The following is a 12,321-nucleotide window of genomic DNA, read 5'->3' as shown; positions in this document are numbered from 1 at the left end:
AGAGGTAAACGTCGAATCCCATTATTTTCTAGTAAGAAGCTTAATTTGCGAACAAATTGTTGCGGTTAACGACGATAAAATAATCGTGGAAACGATCTAATAAAGTATTTTTAGGAAATTTTCGAAACGACTAACTTTTCGATGATGACTAATAACCGATGAAAGATAGAAGAGGCGGTGATAAAGGAACGTTAGCGGAACGGACTAACGGGTAAAGTAGGTTCGACACGGTCGATGAAAGAAAACCGTAGGATCCTTTTGAGGCGGTAAGGAAAAAGCAAGGCACCCCTTTGAACTAGCGATAGCAACATAAAATATATACACATCTGCGGTAGGTCGCGGGTTAGGAAGGAAATACTCATTTCACGCGTGCCTGCCTCTAAATGCGACGGTACATTCAGGCCCCATATATATATACATATATATCATCCCTTTCGAAGGACTTTAAATCAAACGGAGGCGAGGGGCTGAATAACTCTGCCGATAGATACACGGAATTTCAAATGAAAACCCGCTACTCCTCGAGCCTTTGATAAACCCGAGAAATCTCTAGTTTTTCCCCTCGTCAAGCCTGTTCTATTTCTTTGGCAGCGACTTCGATGAAACGAACGACGCCACGCGACACGAATATTTACGAATATCCTTACGGATTCTATATCGTTTCGATAAGTCGCTCGTAAGTAGTTGAATGTACCGCGCGATTACCTTTCCCGTAACCGGACAACGACTACGCGTGTATAGGATGGCTTCGAATTGGCCGGGTCTATTCTAACGGATGATCGATCACGTTCCAACAACGTTCAATCGTATACGCGGTAATATAAACGCGCGAATTAATTTGCCTTCCACTTTTAGCATCCAGCCAAGCAATTAACGCTGCTGTGTGTCTATCGCCAGTGTCCAGGCCGTAAACGGTAAGCGAACAATTCGTGAAAATATACACAAACGACCGTTGTACAATGCTAAACAGGTCTCGTTCCATGCGAATTGCTCGTTGCTAAAGTAATCAGGAAATTAAATTAGCTTCTTTGAGCGGTTTAGGTAGCCAGCCGAATTCGAGAATGGACTAGCGCTTAACGTTTCGGCCGTTAAGAAGAATTTTATGCCCGGGACGCGCGAGCTCGCGAACACCGGCTAATTATTTGATAATCTTGAGGTTGTATTAGTCGTAAACGCAACCAATGGGATTACATTAATTACGGCCAGCGAGTCCAATTAAATCCAAAAGCGTCGCGGAGTCACCACCCATCTACCGCCATTTTGTGGTTCAGCACGAAACGAGAGGATAGGGTTGGTAGCGAACGAAGAGCGCGACGCTGATGGTAGGAGCAGCAGGGAGGGTGTAGGATGGAGAGCTTAAAAATATGATTTTAATACCACTGCCCCGGAGGTCGCCGTATATCACGCTTTTGTCCGCCTACTATTGTCTCTACACTCGACTCACACCCTCTCAAAACCGACTATGCCCCCTTTCGGACGACCCCCTTGCACGCTATGCCACCCCTGGGCCAACTACAATGGCCGAAATGCTCGTAATTAAAAATTTTCCTACGTACGATCATCCTGGGTTGTTCCACGAGGAATTACGTGCCGCGGAATCCAACGGTGAGTCCGAATACCGTCATTATCCGTAACGCGTAGAAACGATCGCCGACTCGCTCTCGTCTTGTCGGGGAAGAACGGTTCACGGACTGTGGACGACCAACCGTATTTCCGTTTTCGATCCAACGACCTTTCGTTAAATATAGTGTTCCTTCGACGAGAAACGTTGTTTGCGCGAACGAAAATATCGCAAAAGTTGAACGAACTTTTTGGCGAAAATATCATCGAACCAGGCAAGAAACGACGGTATAAGTTACGAACGGGATAAAAGCGTCGCGTTGCGGTCGGAAAAAGCGGCAAGAACTGGTCGCGAGGTCCCGTGGAATTTCATTCGTTTTACGCGATTGTTTAAATGATATCTATCCGGAAAGCGCTCTTCTATCGCCGGTGATTCGAGATTACTTTAGCATTCTCGAAAGCGCGGAGTCGAGGCTGGTAGCTCGCGAAAATCATTTAACCGGGACGAGTAGAAGACTAATTCTTACTAATTGCTCGCATTACTCTCGTTTCGTTCACCTACCGTGAATCTTTGTCTTCGAAACCTGCTCAAAGTTCCCTATAACCATCTAATATCGGTCTCTAATACTCTCGTGAAAGCGTTCATATTTTAAATACAAGCCCTTAAAAGTAATCGACACGCGTCGAATTACAAGATCGAACTCGGTGTTGAGAATCAGAAGAAAGAGCGTGTGAAATTTTAGGGGATCGATGGTGGAGAGCGTATCTCGAACGAGCAGGCGCTGGGCGAAGTAAGAAGGTAGTATCTGCGAGCGAAGGAAGGGCGGAAGTGCGTGAGAAAACGTCGGATCGCCGGACACCTTGCGCGAGGCTGTAATCATCTTTGCTCAGTGTCGCCCGCGAAAATCCATTCCCGTCACGTCGAGATAAACGGGCACAGTTCACTCTCCGCCTAAATCTTCTTTTTCCTTTCGTTCTCACCTCGACTCTCTGCTCCTCCTCTTACTTTTTCCTTCGCACGGATAAGAAATGAAATTAAAATTCTCCAGGAGACTGAAACGTCACGTTCCGTGTCGACCGTCTCGTCCCGATCCAACGAACGCGACGCGACCGATCCGCACCGAACTTTTATCCGGAAGATAAAAGGGAACAGATCAAGATTCGTTCGCGAGAGTTCTTGCCCTCGATCGTTCGATTCTCCGAACTTTCACAACGATCGATTCCCCGCCTTTCACGAATTTCCAAAATTTTTCGATTTTCCTCGATGGCGTTAAGACTGAAAATATTTCGCTGAAAATGTCGCTCAGCTTTTAGCCAGGATCGAGACTCGACACCGCGACGCTTTTCCGTAGACGCTACAATGTCGTAACCGACGACTTACCATCGCATCGAATATATTTTCAGCTGTCACGGTATCGCGATGGCGAACACACCATATTCCTTAACTTTTCCGTGTATTTTTAATTACTTCGTATCAACTTCGTCGGAAGTCGTCGCTTAGAAGTTGTCGATAGTTTGTATACGTTTAATAAGCGCTGCTTGTAGGAGAAAAATTCGATTCACCCGTTGAAAGCAATAAGCAAGAAAGGTTCGCGATTTTCAAACGTCACTCGGCTAAAGAGTAGATAATTTTCGAAATGAGTTCGAACACCGTGACACAGGATCAAAGCTCGTATCGCGAGCCTTTCCCATATTGCGATTTCCCCTCGTAGCCGAACCCGGCCATGCAAACTCGTACGACAAAGTGGAAAACGAGTAATATCGAAAATCAGATAAAAAGAAGACTCGCCGAACGAATTAGCTCGTTTCGCGACGCGAAAGACGCGAAATCGCGTTGACGCGTCACGGCCTACGAGGAAACGCAACAAACGCGAGAACTAATCGAAAAAGCGTCGGAGTCCACGACCGCTTTCAAATTATTTAAATATACGCGTATTCTCCGGCATTGCTCGTTTCTTCTCTTCTCTTCTCTTCTCTTCTTTCGAACCAATCATAATATTGTTTCGGTTCAGCAACAAAAGCGAGTCAACGAACGAAAGCAATTTAGCGAGCGGCGGTGTAATTGAAAAATAATCAGGAACGAAGAGGCTGCGGGTACGATGCAATTTCGAAAATGTTCCCCGATCATTTTCTCTCGTCGAGGTTGTTGCGCGTTATATTTACGAAAATTATTCTCCCGTCGAATAACGTTACGCCCTCCAACGATTACGCCGCTGAAAAAATATCTACGTCTTCTCTTCGATTCGATACCTCGCATTATTTGACCGAACCGTTTCGCGTTTAATTTTCTTGAAATACGTCGCGTTCCGTTCACGCAAAGATCTTATCCGAAAGTTGCGCGATAAAACTGCTCCTGTCCAAAGCTCGTTTAATAATTGTCCGTAATTTTCCCTCTATTTCGCGAATGAACTCGATCGCTCGAAATAAAATTTCCCCATCGTCCAACGCGAAGAGAAACGTTCGATTTTTCATCGAACCTATGGAGAGAGAAACGAGTTCGTCACGATGGATATGCTGCCTCGTAAATAAAGAGGACTCGCGATTATGGTTGTCCGTTGCCAATTAGATGTCCCATAGCGGACGGTAGTAGAATCGTTTTAATCCTCCGCCGCGCCGTTCTCCCGAAAATAGAGCGGCACAAACGTATGTATAGGTATACAGGATTCGTCGGATAATTTAATCGGCTGATGTTACGGAGCTACGAGAAGGAGCAAGCAAATTGTTTCCGGAGAAAATCCTCTGGAATTCGGGTTTTTTGTCGTCGCCTTGCCGACTCGTTACTTTCCTCGTCGTACGCGCATTTTAATTCAGCGATACGTTGCCGTCCTCGTGGAAACTACTTTCTCGAAGAGGAAGTCGACACGAATACGAGAAGATATTGGCCAGGCGTTAAACGTTTCGAAATTGTCCGATCGAAAGAGACAAATAGTAAATAATAAAAGACGGAGTACGGAAGGAAAGAGAAAAAGGAGAAAAATGCGTGTGTGGCACGGGCAAGGCGTTACGCGAATGGACTCGTCTCGGTACGATAAGAGATTTTGTAGGGAGTCGCGCGAAAAGGGTGCTGCTTCTGCCAGTGGCGAGACTATAATTCTGCGTTATCAGCGAGTTCACGGGCCAACGCATCCCTTCCTGGAAGAGTAACTGATCCTACTCCGTCGTTACCGGCCCGTTTTCTCCTGTCAGCTCGTCCACTCCGCGAAATCGTATGCTTCCGACGTTAGGCATCCTTCTACGCGTTCTCGGAACTAATCTATATTTCTTCCTTTCGAACGAACGACTCCAGCAGAGATCGAAAACTGTTATTACACTTATATCGAAAGTATTCTAAAAAACAACGTTCTAACGAATAGCAAAGAAGCCTCTCTTCTTAGTTAGTTAGTTGGAAGTTCGCGTCCCTCGTTTGCATGCCGATACGTGTCGACGAAGCAAGAATCTAGAGGCTGGAGTCTCGAGCGTTCGAGATCCGCACAGGTGGGCTGCGAGAAACTTTAGCTTGCCCGGATAGAAACTCTGCCGGATGCGGCACGTACAGCTACCGCTCTGACTGCAAACTGTGCGCGGATATAGGTGCGACTGTGGCGTCTTTCCGAGTATGATGCCTCGCAATTTCGCGCGATTACCCCTGGGCTCTTCCAATTTACCTGGGAACTTTGTCGTTATCGTCGCGACACGCTTGCTAGATCGATGTAAGCGTTCGGCCGACGATCCAGACGTCTGCCTCTTAGCCAAGGTTAAACGCGTAAAGATCGGAGCCGATTAATTCGAAAACGAAACGAGAACGATCGATCGTCGAGTCGATCGTCCGAGAGAACGCAACGAGAACGCGTCCGCTTCGGACGGTGGAACGGCGCATCTTAATCACCGATTCATCACTCGCCATTGCACTTTCGAAGCAATCGCGCGTTAACTCGCTCTAATAGACGATACATCGACGCTCCTGACACGTAGGCGTCGCGCCGCGTCCTACCTCGTCCCGGATTCGTCGAGGACTCGCTCGGCTAAATACCCTCGACTAGAGTCAGCTAGACAGATAGTTCGAGTCGGAACGAGGTCGACATTGGCCCGGCCAACGAGCTACCGAAGTTAAGGTTGGCCTGCTCGGGACACGAATTGATACGGACGTTCTCGCTGACGTGGACGCTCCGAGCCGCAGCCCCGTTTCCCGATAACAACCCTTAAATCATTTCTAGTCGGGAGATCGCTTCCCCTCCGGTCGCTTCGCGAACCCTCCTTCGGAATCGCCGATTTCCTACTTCCGTTAACGAGGAATCTCTCGCGATACGTAGCTCGCGCGCTTGTACACTTCCGCGTATCCATCAGTTTACTCGCTAAATTTCTTTTTCCAATTTTCCACCTTTCGCAGGTTCAACGTCTCGCCTTAATCGTTCCCGAGTAATTAGCCTCGGAACAATATCTCTCTGTTCTATATACGTTCTATAGTACGTATAAGAGAATATCTTTTCAATGGCACCGGTTCGCTCTCCGGTAATCGTAACGGAAAGAAAAAGGAGACAGGCATCGCGCTATTGTTACGCGTATTCGCGTTTATACGATTCTTTTCTTAATTCGAACGTACCTCGTCGCTCGTGGAACAACACGAAACGCCTGTTCAAAGAAAAAAACTGCTTTCTCCCCCTACGCGTTCCCTTTGTTTCGCGTCGCCAAGAACCACGCGGAGTATTTCTATTAACCGAAATAAAAGGACAAACGCGAGACACTAGAAGGCAATATAACAAAAGATCCGGCGAAACCACAGTCGAACGAGCAGAAAACCTTTGGAATCCCTTTGCAGCGGTTCTCTTTGGTATTAAACTCTTCCTGTCCCTCTCCCGCTTCTTTGGAAATGAATAAAAATTACGTACCAGCCGCGACTCTGTAAAATTCCTTTCCCGAACGAAACTACGAAAGCAATCTCTCTTCGACGCTACAAAGATTAACCGGATCGGCTAAATAACCTTACAAATAAATCTTATTTATATAATCTTAAATCGAACATTTAAAAGATTTACCCCTCTAGAGGTGTAGAAGACGGGTCAGTGGGTCCCGTTAAACGAAGAAGAAGAAGAAGAAGAAGGAGGATGAACGATAGGTGAGGATATCGAGAACAAAAGCTGTTGGCTGATTTAATTGGAATCGCACGGCAAGCTCGTCGACTCTCGAGCATCGATGAAATTGCAGTCACCTCCTCCTCGTCGACAGGTTTCCTCTTCGCTTTCGAAACCGAGCACGCTTCTGTCTCCTCGTTGCCTGTCCTTTTTCTTCGTCCAAACGACTCGATCTCTACTTTGCTTCAACGGACTTACCCCTACGTTTAGAACGCTTCCTCATACGCGAAATAGGCACGAATTAAGCCGAGAACGATCGTTCGTCCGAGCGGAGAACAGACGAGACCCGAGGATTGACAAACGACGCCGATTAATCGCGGGCGAACGCGAAATTCGCCTAAACAAATTTGCCCATTACTTATCGTTTCTTCGCGATTACCCGCCATGAGGATTAGTCGTACATTGTTTCTCGGAGAGACGGTAACAAATTAGCCGCCACGCCGGAAAACCTATCTCGACTTTCGAGAGTCAAATTCTTAATCCGGAGAATAATCCCGGATGTACTATGCAAGTAAGTTTCAATAAACGACGATACTTTAGTCTCGCGACTATGAAAAGTCTTTTTTCCAATGGTATCCAGCCCGTCCGTAGCTAAACGCGAATACGAACAAGCACAGGCTACAATCGCTCTTAATTACATGCTAACGACCGATCTCTGAAAGTCAGATAAGGTTTTCAGTTAGTCTGCACATCCAACCTGGCAAACTTTCCGTGGATTTCAATTAGAGAGAGTCCTTTAATTAATTTCTATTATGAACCGCGACGATGAGGACTGAGAAAACAATGGCAAAGTACGAGGAAACCTCTGAACGAAAAAGAGAAATCTCAAACGAATTCGACTCGGCGAAAATTCTCGGGATGGAAAACGCCGCGATGAAAGTAGACCAGACCGTGATCGTGCGACTCGGATCGTATCGATACCGAGACTGTTACGATTTCATTTTTCCACGTACCTTTCTGGTAAACCTTTCGAATACGTCTTCGAATCGTAGATCGTTCGAATCGAGTTAATGAAACTAGCTATCCGCTCTTTATTCGATTCGTTAATACGTAGCAACAGCGGCGCTGATGTTCAAATTAAACTGATCAGCCATACTAGCTCGAAAAATTGTTATTAAACCATTCGGGAATCGTGATGGTTCGCGTAAACCCAATTATACGATCTACCTAGTTTCGTTATCCGTTTCCCTGTTCGGCTAACAGCGAAAAATATTGAAACAAAAAAAAACACCGCGTACTCGCGTATCTTCGTTTCACGGTTTCGTGTAATTGTAACTGGACGGTAATCGCGTTGGGAACACGATATCGACGATTCGTTGACCGTGTAGGTGAATTCCATCCCGGAGCTATGGCCGAAAATCGACACGGTGACGATTCGAAAAATTCTGCGCGAAGAATCGAGATAATAAGAAGAGTCCGTTTATGACGACTCGTAAAACACGACGAACGTAACCAGCTGCTAACCTCGTAAATGGTGCTACTCGCTAGTGTCCTGGATCGTAAATTTATGGACTGATTCGAAATATCGTCGATAAGATTTAGCTACGTGTAACGGATCCTCGCGAAACCAATATTTCTATAAAGGAAAGATATACATTCAACGGCAACGACGAGTATAATTAATTAATCCATGTATTAAGAATAGGTGTAACAATATTTGAGAGAGAAATTTATTTTTCATCGCGTCTATCGCATTCGATGTTGATCGTTGGCGAATTAGGAAGGTTGCTGTAAACGAAACGCGTCAGTTCTAATTAATCTAATAAAATTAAGTAATAAAAATAGTATGGAAGAAGCTACGTACCGGACACGCGTATCTTTCTCTTCCAAATTATAAAACCAGCGGAAATTTTTCAAGCTGTCGCGTTTCTTAAATTTCTCGATATTGTCGTCGATGTCGTTAGTATTTTCCGTTTCGGAGATTGATCTCGCCATCGTGAAAGGAGCGAAAGTGACGTTTCGATAATTTACCATGTATTTCCACGAATCGTTATTCGATCGTGAATAGATGAAAACTTTATTCGATGGGATATTTTGAAAATCCCGAACTGGTATATTATTATAGATGTAATTCCGTCTATCGGCGACGTTACGATACCGCACCGTGACGAACCTCGAGCGATCCTCTGTGCTCCGAATATCCGTGTCGTTCGATACGAGGTTCGAAGAATCGTGAAATATGGAAAAATCACCTCTACCTTTTGTCCTCTCGAAATCCCCTTTCACCTCACTGGTCGTTACACTAACTTCGGGAGCAAATATTGATTTACGATTAGTAGTCTGCTTATCTTCGACATTTTCCGTGATCGATTTTTTATAGCCGGTAAGAGTAGTGGTTAACCGTGCCAGGTCAGTAATAGCAAACGTTGGGATCGAGTCGTTAACGTTCTTCGATATTGACTCGTCCGACGTATTAAATGTCGAGATCGAAGATTCCGTACTCGGTAATATAAATTTGCAAGGCGCAGATACATTCGCCGTATTAAATTCGTTCGACTTGGCAAAATCTCTCGTTAATTTTCTCCGGTTCGACGCAACGACTGTCGCCGGTTTTGACGATCCAGCTGTTAACGTTGTTTCGTTCCGTGCAGTAAACTCTGTCGTCGACGAGGTTGATTCGCTGGATTCGGTTCGAAAATAAACAGCCCGCAAGATTCTGAAAAGACGAGCCAGTTTCTCCGCGAGAACGGAATCGCTCGATCGTGTTCTCTTTATCAGTAGCAACATCCTTGCCCAGTCAGATTGGAGGGCACCGAATGGCAATGCGGTAGCCGGACCTTTCGACCCGCCTACCATCCTATCGATCGTCGCCACGTTCTCCACGTTTAATTTCGACAGATAATCCTCCATTTCTACCATATCGACGTTCAAACAATTATCGTAACCACTGCTTTCTGTGGGAGAAAAATTCGATCACTTTACGATCGTTAACTAATTCGTTCGCTCGAGGGTATGACGATGAATAAGAAAGAAATACGGCTTACCAGAAAACTTTGGAAGAAAGCAAAAGGTTAGCAGACAGAGAAACAAACGCGAAACCACCTCTCCCGACATGATTACAGCGTGAACTGACCACCGACCGGTATACTATTTCGTTGAAATCGGCTTATTCGAAAACCGCGAACAAGCATTTTTCTACCGTGGCGCGATTCCTTCGAGCGATCTTAATCTCCAAAGCGCTCGAAACGATCGTGTTTGTTCAACGAAAGATACCGGGAAGAAAGAAAATATAAAATGAACTTTGAGCGAACGGAAAACCTAGCAACGTAAGGATAGCCTAGCAAGGAAACCTAACGTACGCGTACCGGTACTCTTATTTAGAACCAAGTATTCTCTTTATTTCAAAATATTCGCGTTAAAAACATAATAGTTATTTACTAGAAAAGAATCATACTGTAGTAATTTCTTTCGTTACTTCGATAAAAACAAAAGTATCGCGAGTGAATAAATGTTTCTCTATCCCCTGAAATCCACATTGTTGTAAGCAGTGTCCACTTATGATATATGGAACGTCTCTCGGCGCGATTCATTTGTCATCTTTCCTAACACGGACTCGTTCTTTCCGTGACAGGAAGACGTACTCACGGTACGCGATGACACGATACAACGAAAGTAACGAGAACGCTACAATGTGTATATTTTAAAGCCGTAAAGTTAAGAAGAGCGGTATATCGTAATCGAAGGATCGAAGGAAAAAAGAAGAAACTGCAGGTAAATGCAAGCAAATATACACAAGTTTCGATTGTACAACGTAAAGATCCACTGCATATTTACAGTATCTTTTGTTATCGTTATCTTTATTACCATCATACTCATCGTCATCGGAATCATCCATATTTTTCTTCATCGTTATCGTCGTCGTCGCCGGCGTCGTTAATATTTATATCTATTATTGTTATCTATTATTATTATTTTTATTATTATTATTATTACTATTATTATTATTATATTATTAAGATTAATATTATTATTATTGTTGTTGTTGGTTGTTGTTATTATTATTATCATCATCGTCGTCATAATCATCAATATTTTCATCATCCTTGTTACTACTATCATTTACTATTATAATATCCTGCTCCACAATTATACTCGCTCCCTTATCTATTTATACGTGTCTAAATTTGTATCGTTTGTTTTGTATTTTATTTGTTGGTTGTTTTATTTTGTTTTGTTTGTAACCCTGAGACTACGATTCTACCGCCACGGTGAATCGAATACACATGTACGAGAGGAAAATGCTTGTAAAAGTCGTGAAAATCCAACATGTCCAAGCAGCAACGTTCCTTCGGACTCGCAAAAATATTTCATCGAAATCTTGTTCTCCCTTCATTCGTCGCGCAACGTATTACGAAAAACAAAATAAAATAATTATCGATGTCGCGTTAATCGAACATGCGGTTAACACGTTCAACACCGGGGCGATCACGCGTTACCCAAGATCGACCTGACAAATTTAATGCTTATTATCGAGCAATTACAGGAATAATTTTTTCTAAATTGCCACCTTCGAGTAAATTTTCGTGGCTGCGTCAGTGATAATACGACGATTACTAGGGCGCATTCGGAGTATTTAGAATGGAATTTTGATGTTACGGCATTTAACGTGTTAACAACATGTTACGATTACGATCTGAGCCTCGATAGAATTTCTAGCCTTCGACTGTGACCGATTAGGGAGTAAAAGATACAAGAGTTCGGTGAAACGTCGATATTTTCCGTTTGCCTAAATACACGCATAATGTCCTTCTTAAAGATACGCGAATATGCGCGTGTGGACCAGCTACGGTATTGAAACAATCTCTGACACGACAAAATATCGAGGCTTCACCGTACTTAATTCGAGACAAATCGAACCGCACGATTCTCTTCCCGGTTATCTATTAAATACCGCGGTAACTTGGCTATAGTGGATAACCATCGGATAGATAGTAAACATATAGTAAAATCGTTACTTCCCTTTAATAGAAAGCTAACTCGGTGAACATCCGAAATCGCGGAAAAATATAAGCGTTTTAAACACGACACAACGAACGGTATGATTTACGTCTCGTTAATATGTACATGCCATGGGTGTTTAAGATCCATTTACGAAATAATCGCCGCGATATTTCTCGACATTTCTAATAGGAAAAATCGAGAAAGCAAAAAACAGAAAGTTCGTTCGAAGTATCGATACCGCGTGACTGCAGCGACAAACATTTACGAAGAAAAACCTAAACCTTTAAGACGAACGAGTGAAACCAGAACGTGGATTACTCTGTCCAAATAACTTGTATATCACAGTTCGAAGAAAGAAGCTCATCGACTCAAATTACTAAGAAAAGAAGAAGAAGAACGTTGACGCGTTTAATAGAACGCGATTACAAACTATCCGCTCTCGATAACATCACCGTTTCGAACTAGAAACTAAAATATCATCGAATAACATTCTTCGAGACTCGATACTGTCGCGTTCAAACTTATCGCTTCTAACGTACACCCGAATGCGACCGACATTGTTCGTTCATATGCTACTTTCGCTAAACCGAAAGGATCTAAACGCTAAACTGAACGATTGAAAATTTCCACATCTCCGAGTTCTTGTCGAAAGAAAAGCCTTTGTCGCATCGGGGTATACGTTCGCACACGCTGCGCGAACGAACGCTCTAAT

The 12,321-nt window shown here is 44.0% G+C and overlaps 1 protein-coding gene across 1 annotated transcript; it reads right to left on the bottom strand.

Annotated features, from left to right (window-relative positions):
* Positions 1-8,226: 8,226 nt before the first annotated feature.
* LOC105663721 (uncharacterized) lies at positions 8,227-10,253 on the bottom strand. Its single transcript, XM_076536371.1, has 3 exons — positions 9,653-10,253; positions 8,473-9,562; positions 8,227-8,396 (listed from the first exon to the last, which is right to left on the bottom strand). Exons 1-3 carry the CDS (start codon positions 9,720-9,722, stop codon positions 8,339-8,341), a joined length of 1,218 nt encoding a protein of 405 aa, XP_076392486.1. The 5' UTR covers positions 9,723-10,253; the 3' UTR covers positions 8,227-8,338.
* Between the last annotated feature and the right edge of the window lie 2,068 nt (positions 10,254-12,321).

The sequence above is a fragment of the Megachile rotundata genome, chromosome 10 (genome assembly GCF_050947335.1).
Source record: "Megachile rotundata isolate GNS110a chromosome 10, iyMegRotu1, whole genome shotgun sequence".
Lineage (NCBI taxonomy): Eukaryota > Metazoa > Arthropoda > Insecta > Hymenoptera > Megachilidae > Megachile > Megachile rotundata.
This window is presented reverse-complemented; position numbering and strand designations above follow the sequence as displayed.

Bases quoted from the DNA above. Each gene is read 5' to 3' on its own strand.
- LOC105663721 (XM_076536371.1), bottom strand. From the start codon at position 9,722: ATGTCGGGAGAGGTGGTTTCGCGTTTGTTTCTCTGTCTGCTAACCTTT. The intron at 9,563-9,652 runs GTAAGCCGTATT...TTTCTCCCACAG, and splicing joins CTTTCTTCCAAAGTTTTCTG to AAAGCAGTGGTTACGATAAT. The intron at 8,397-8,472 runs GTACGTAGCTTC...TTTCGTTTACAG, and splicing joins GAGAAAGATACGCGTGTCCG to CAACCTTCCTAATTCGCCAA.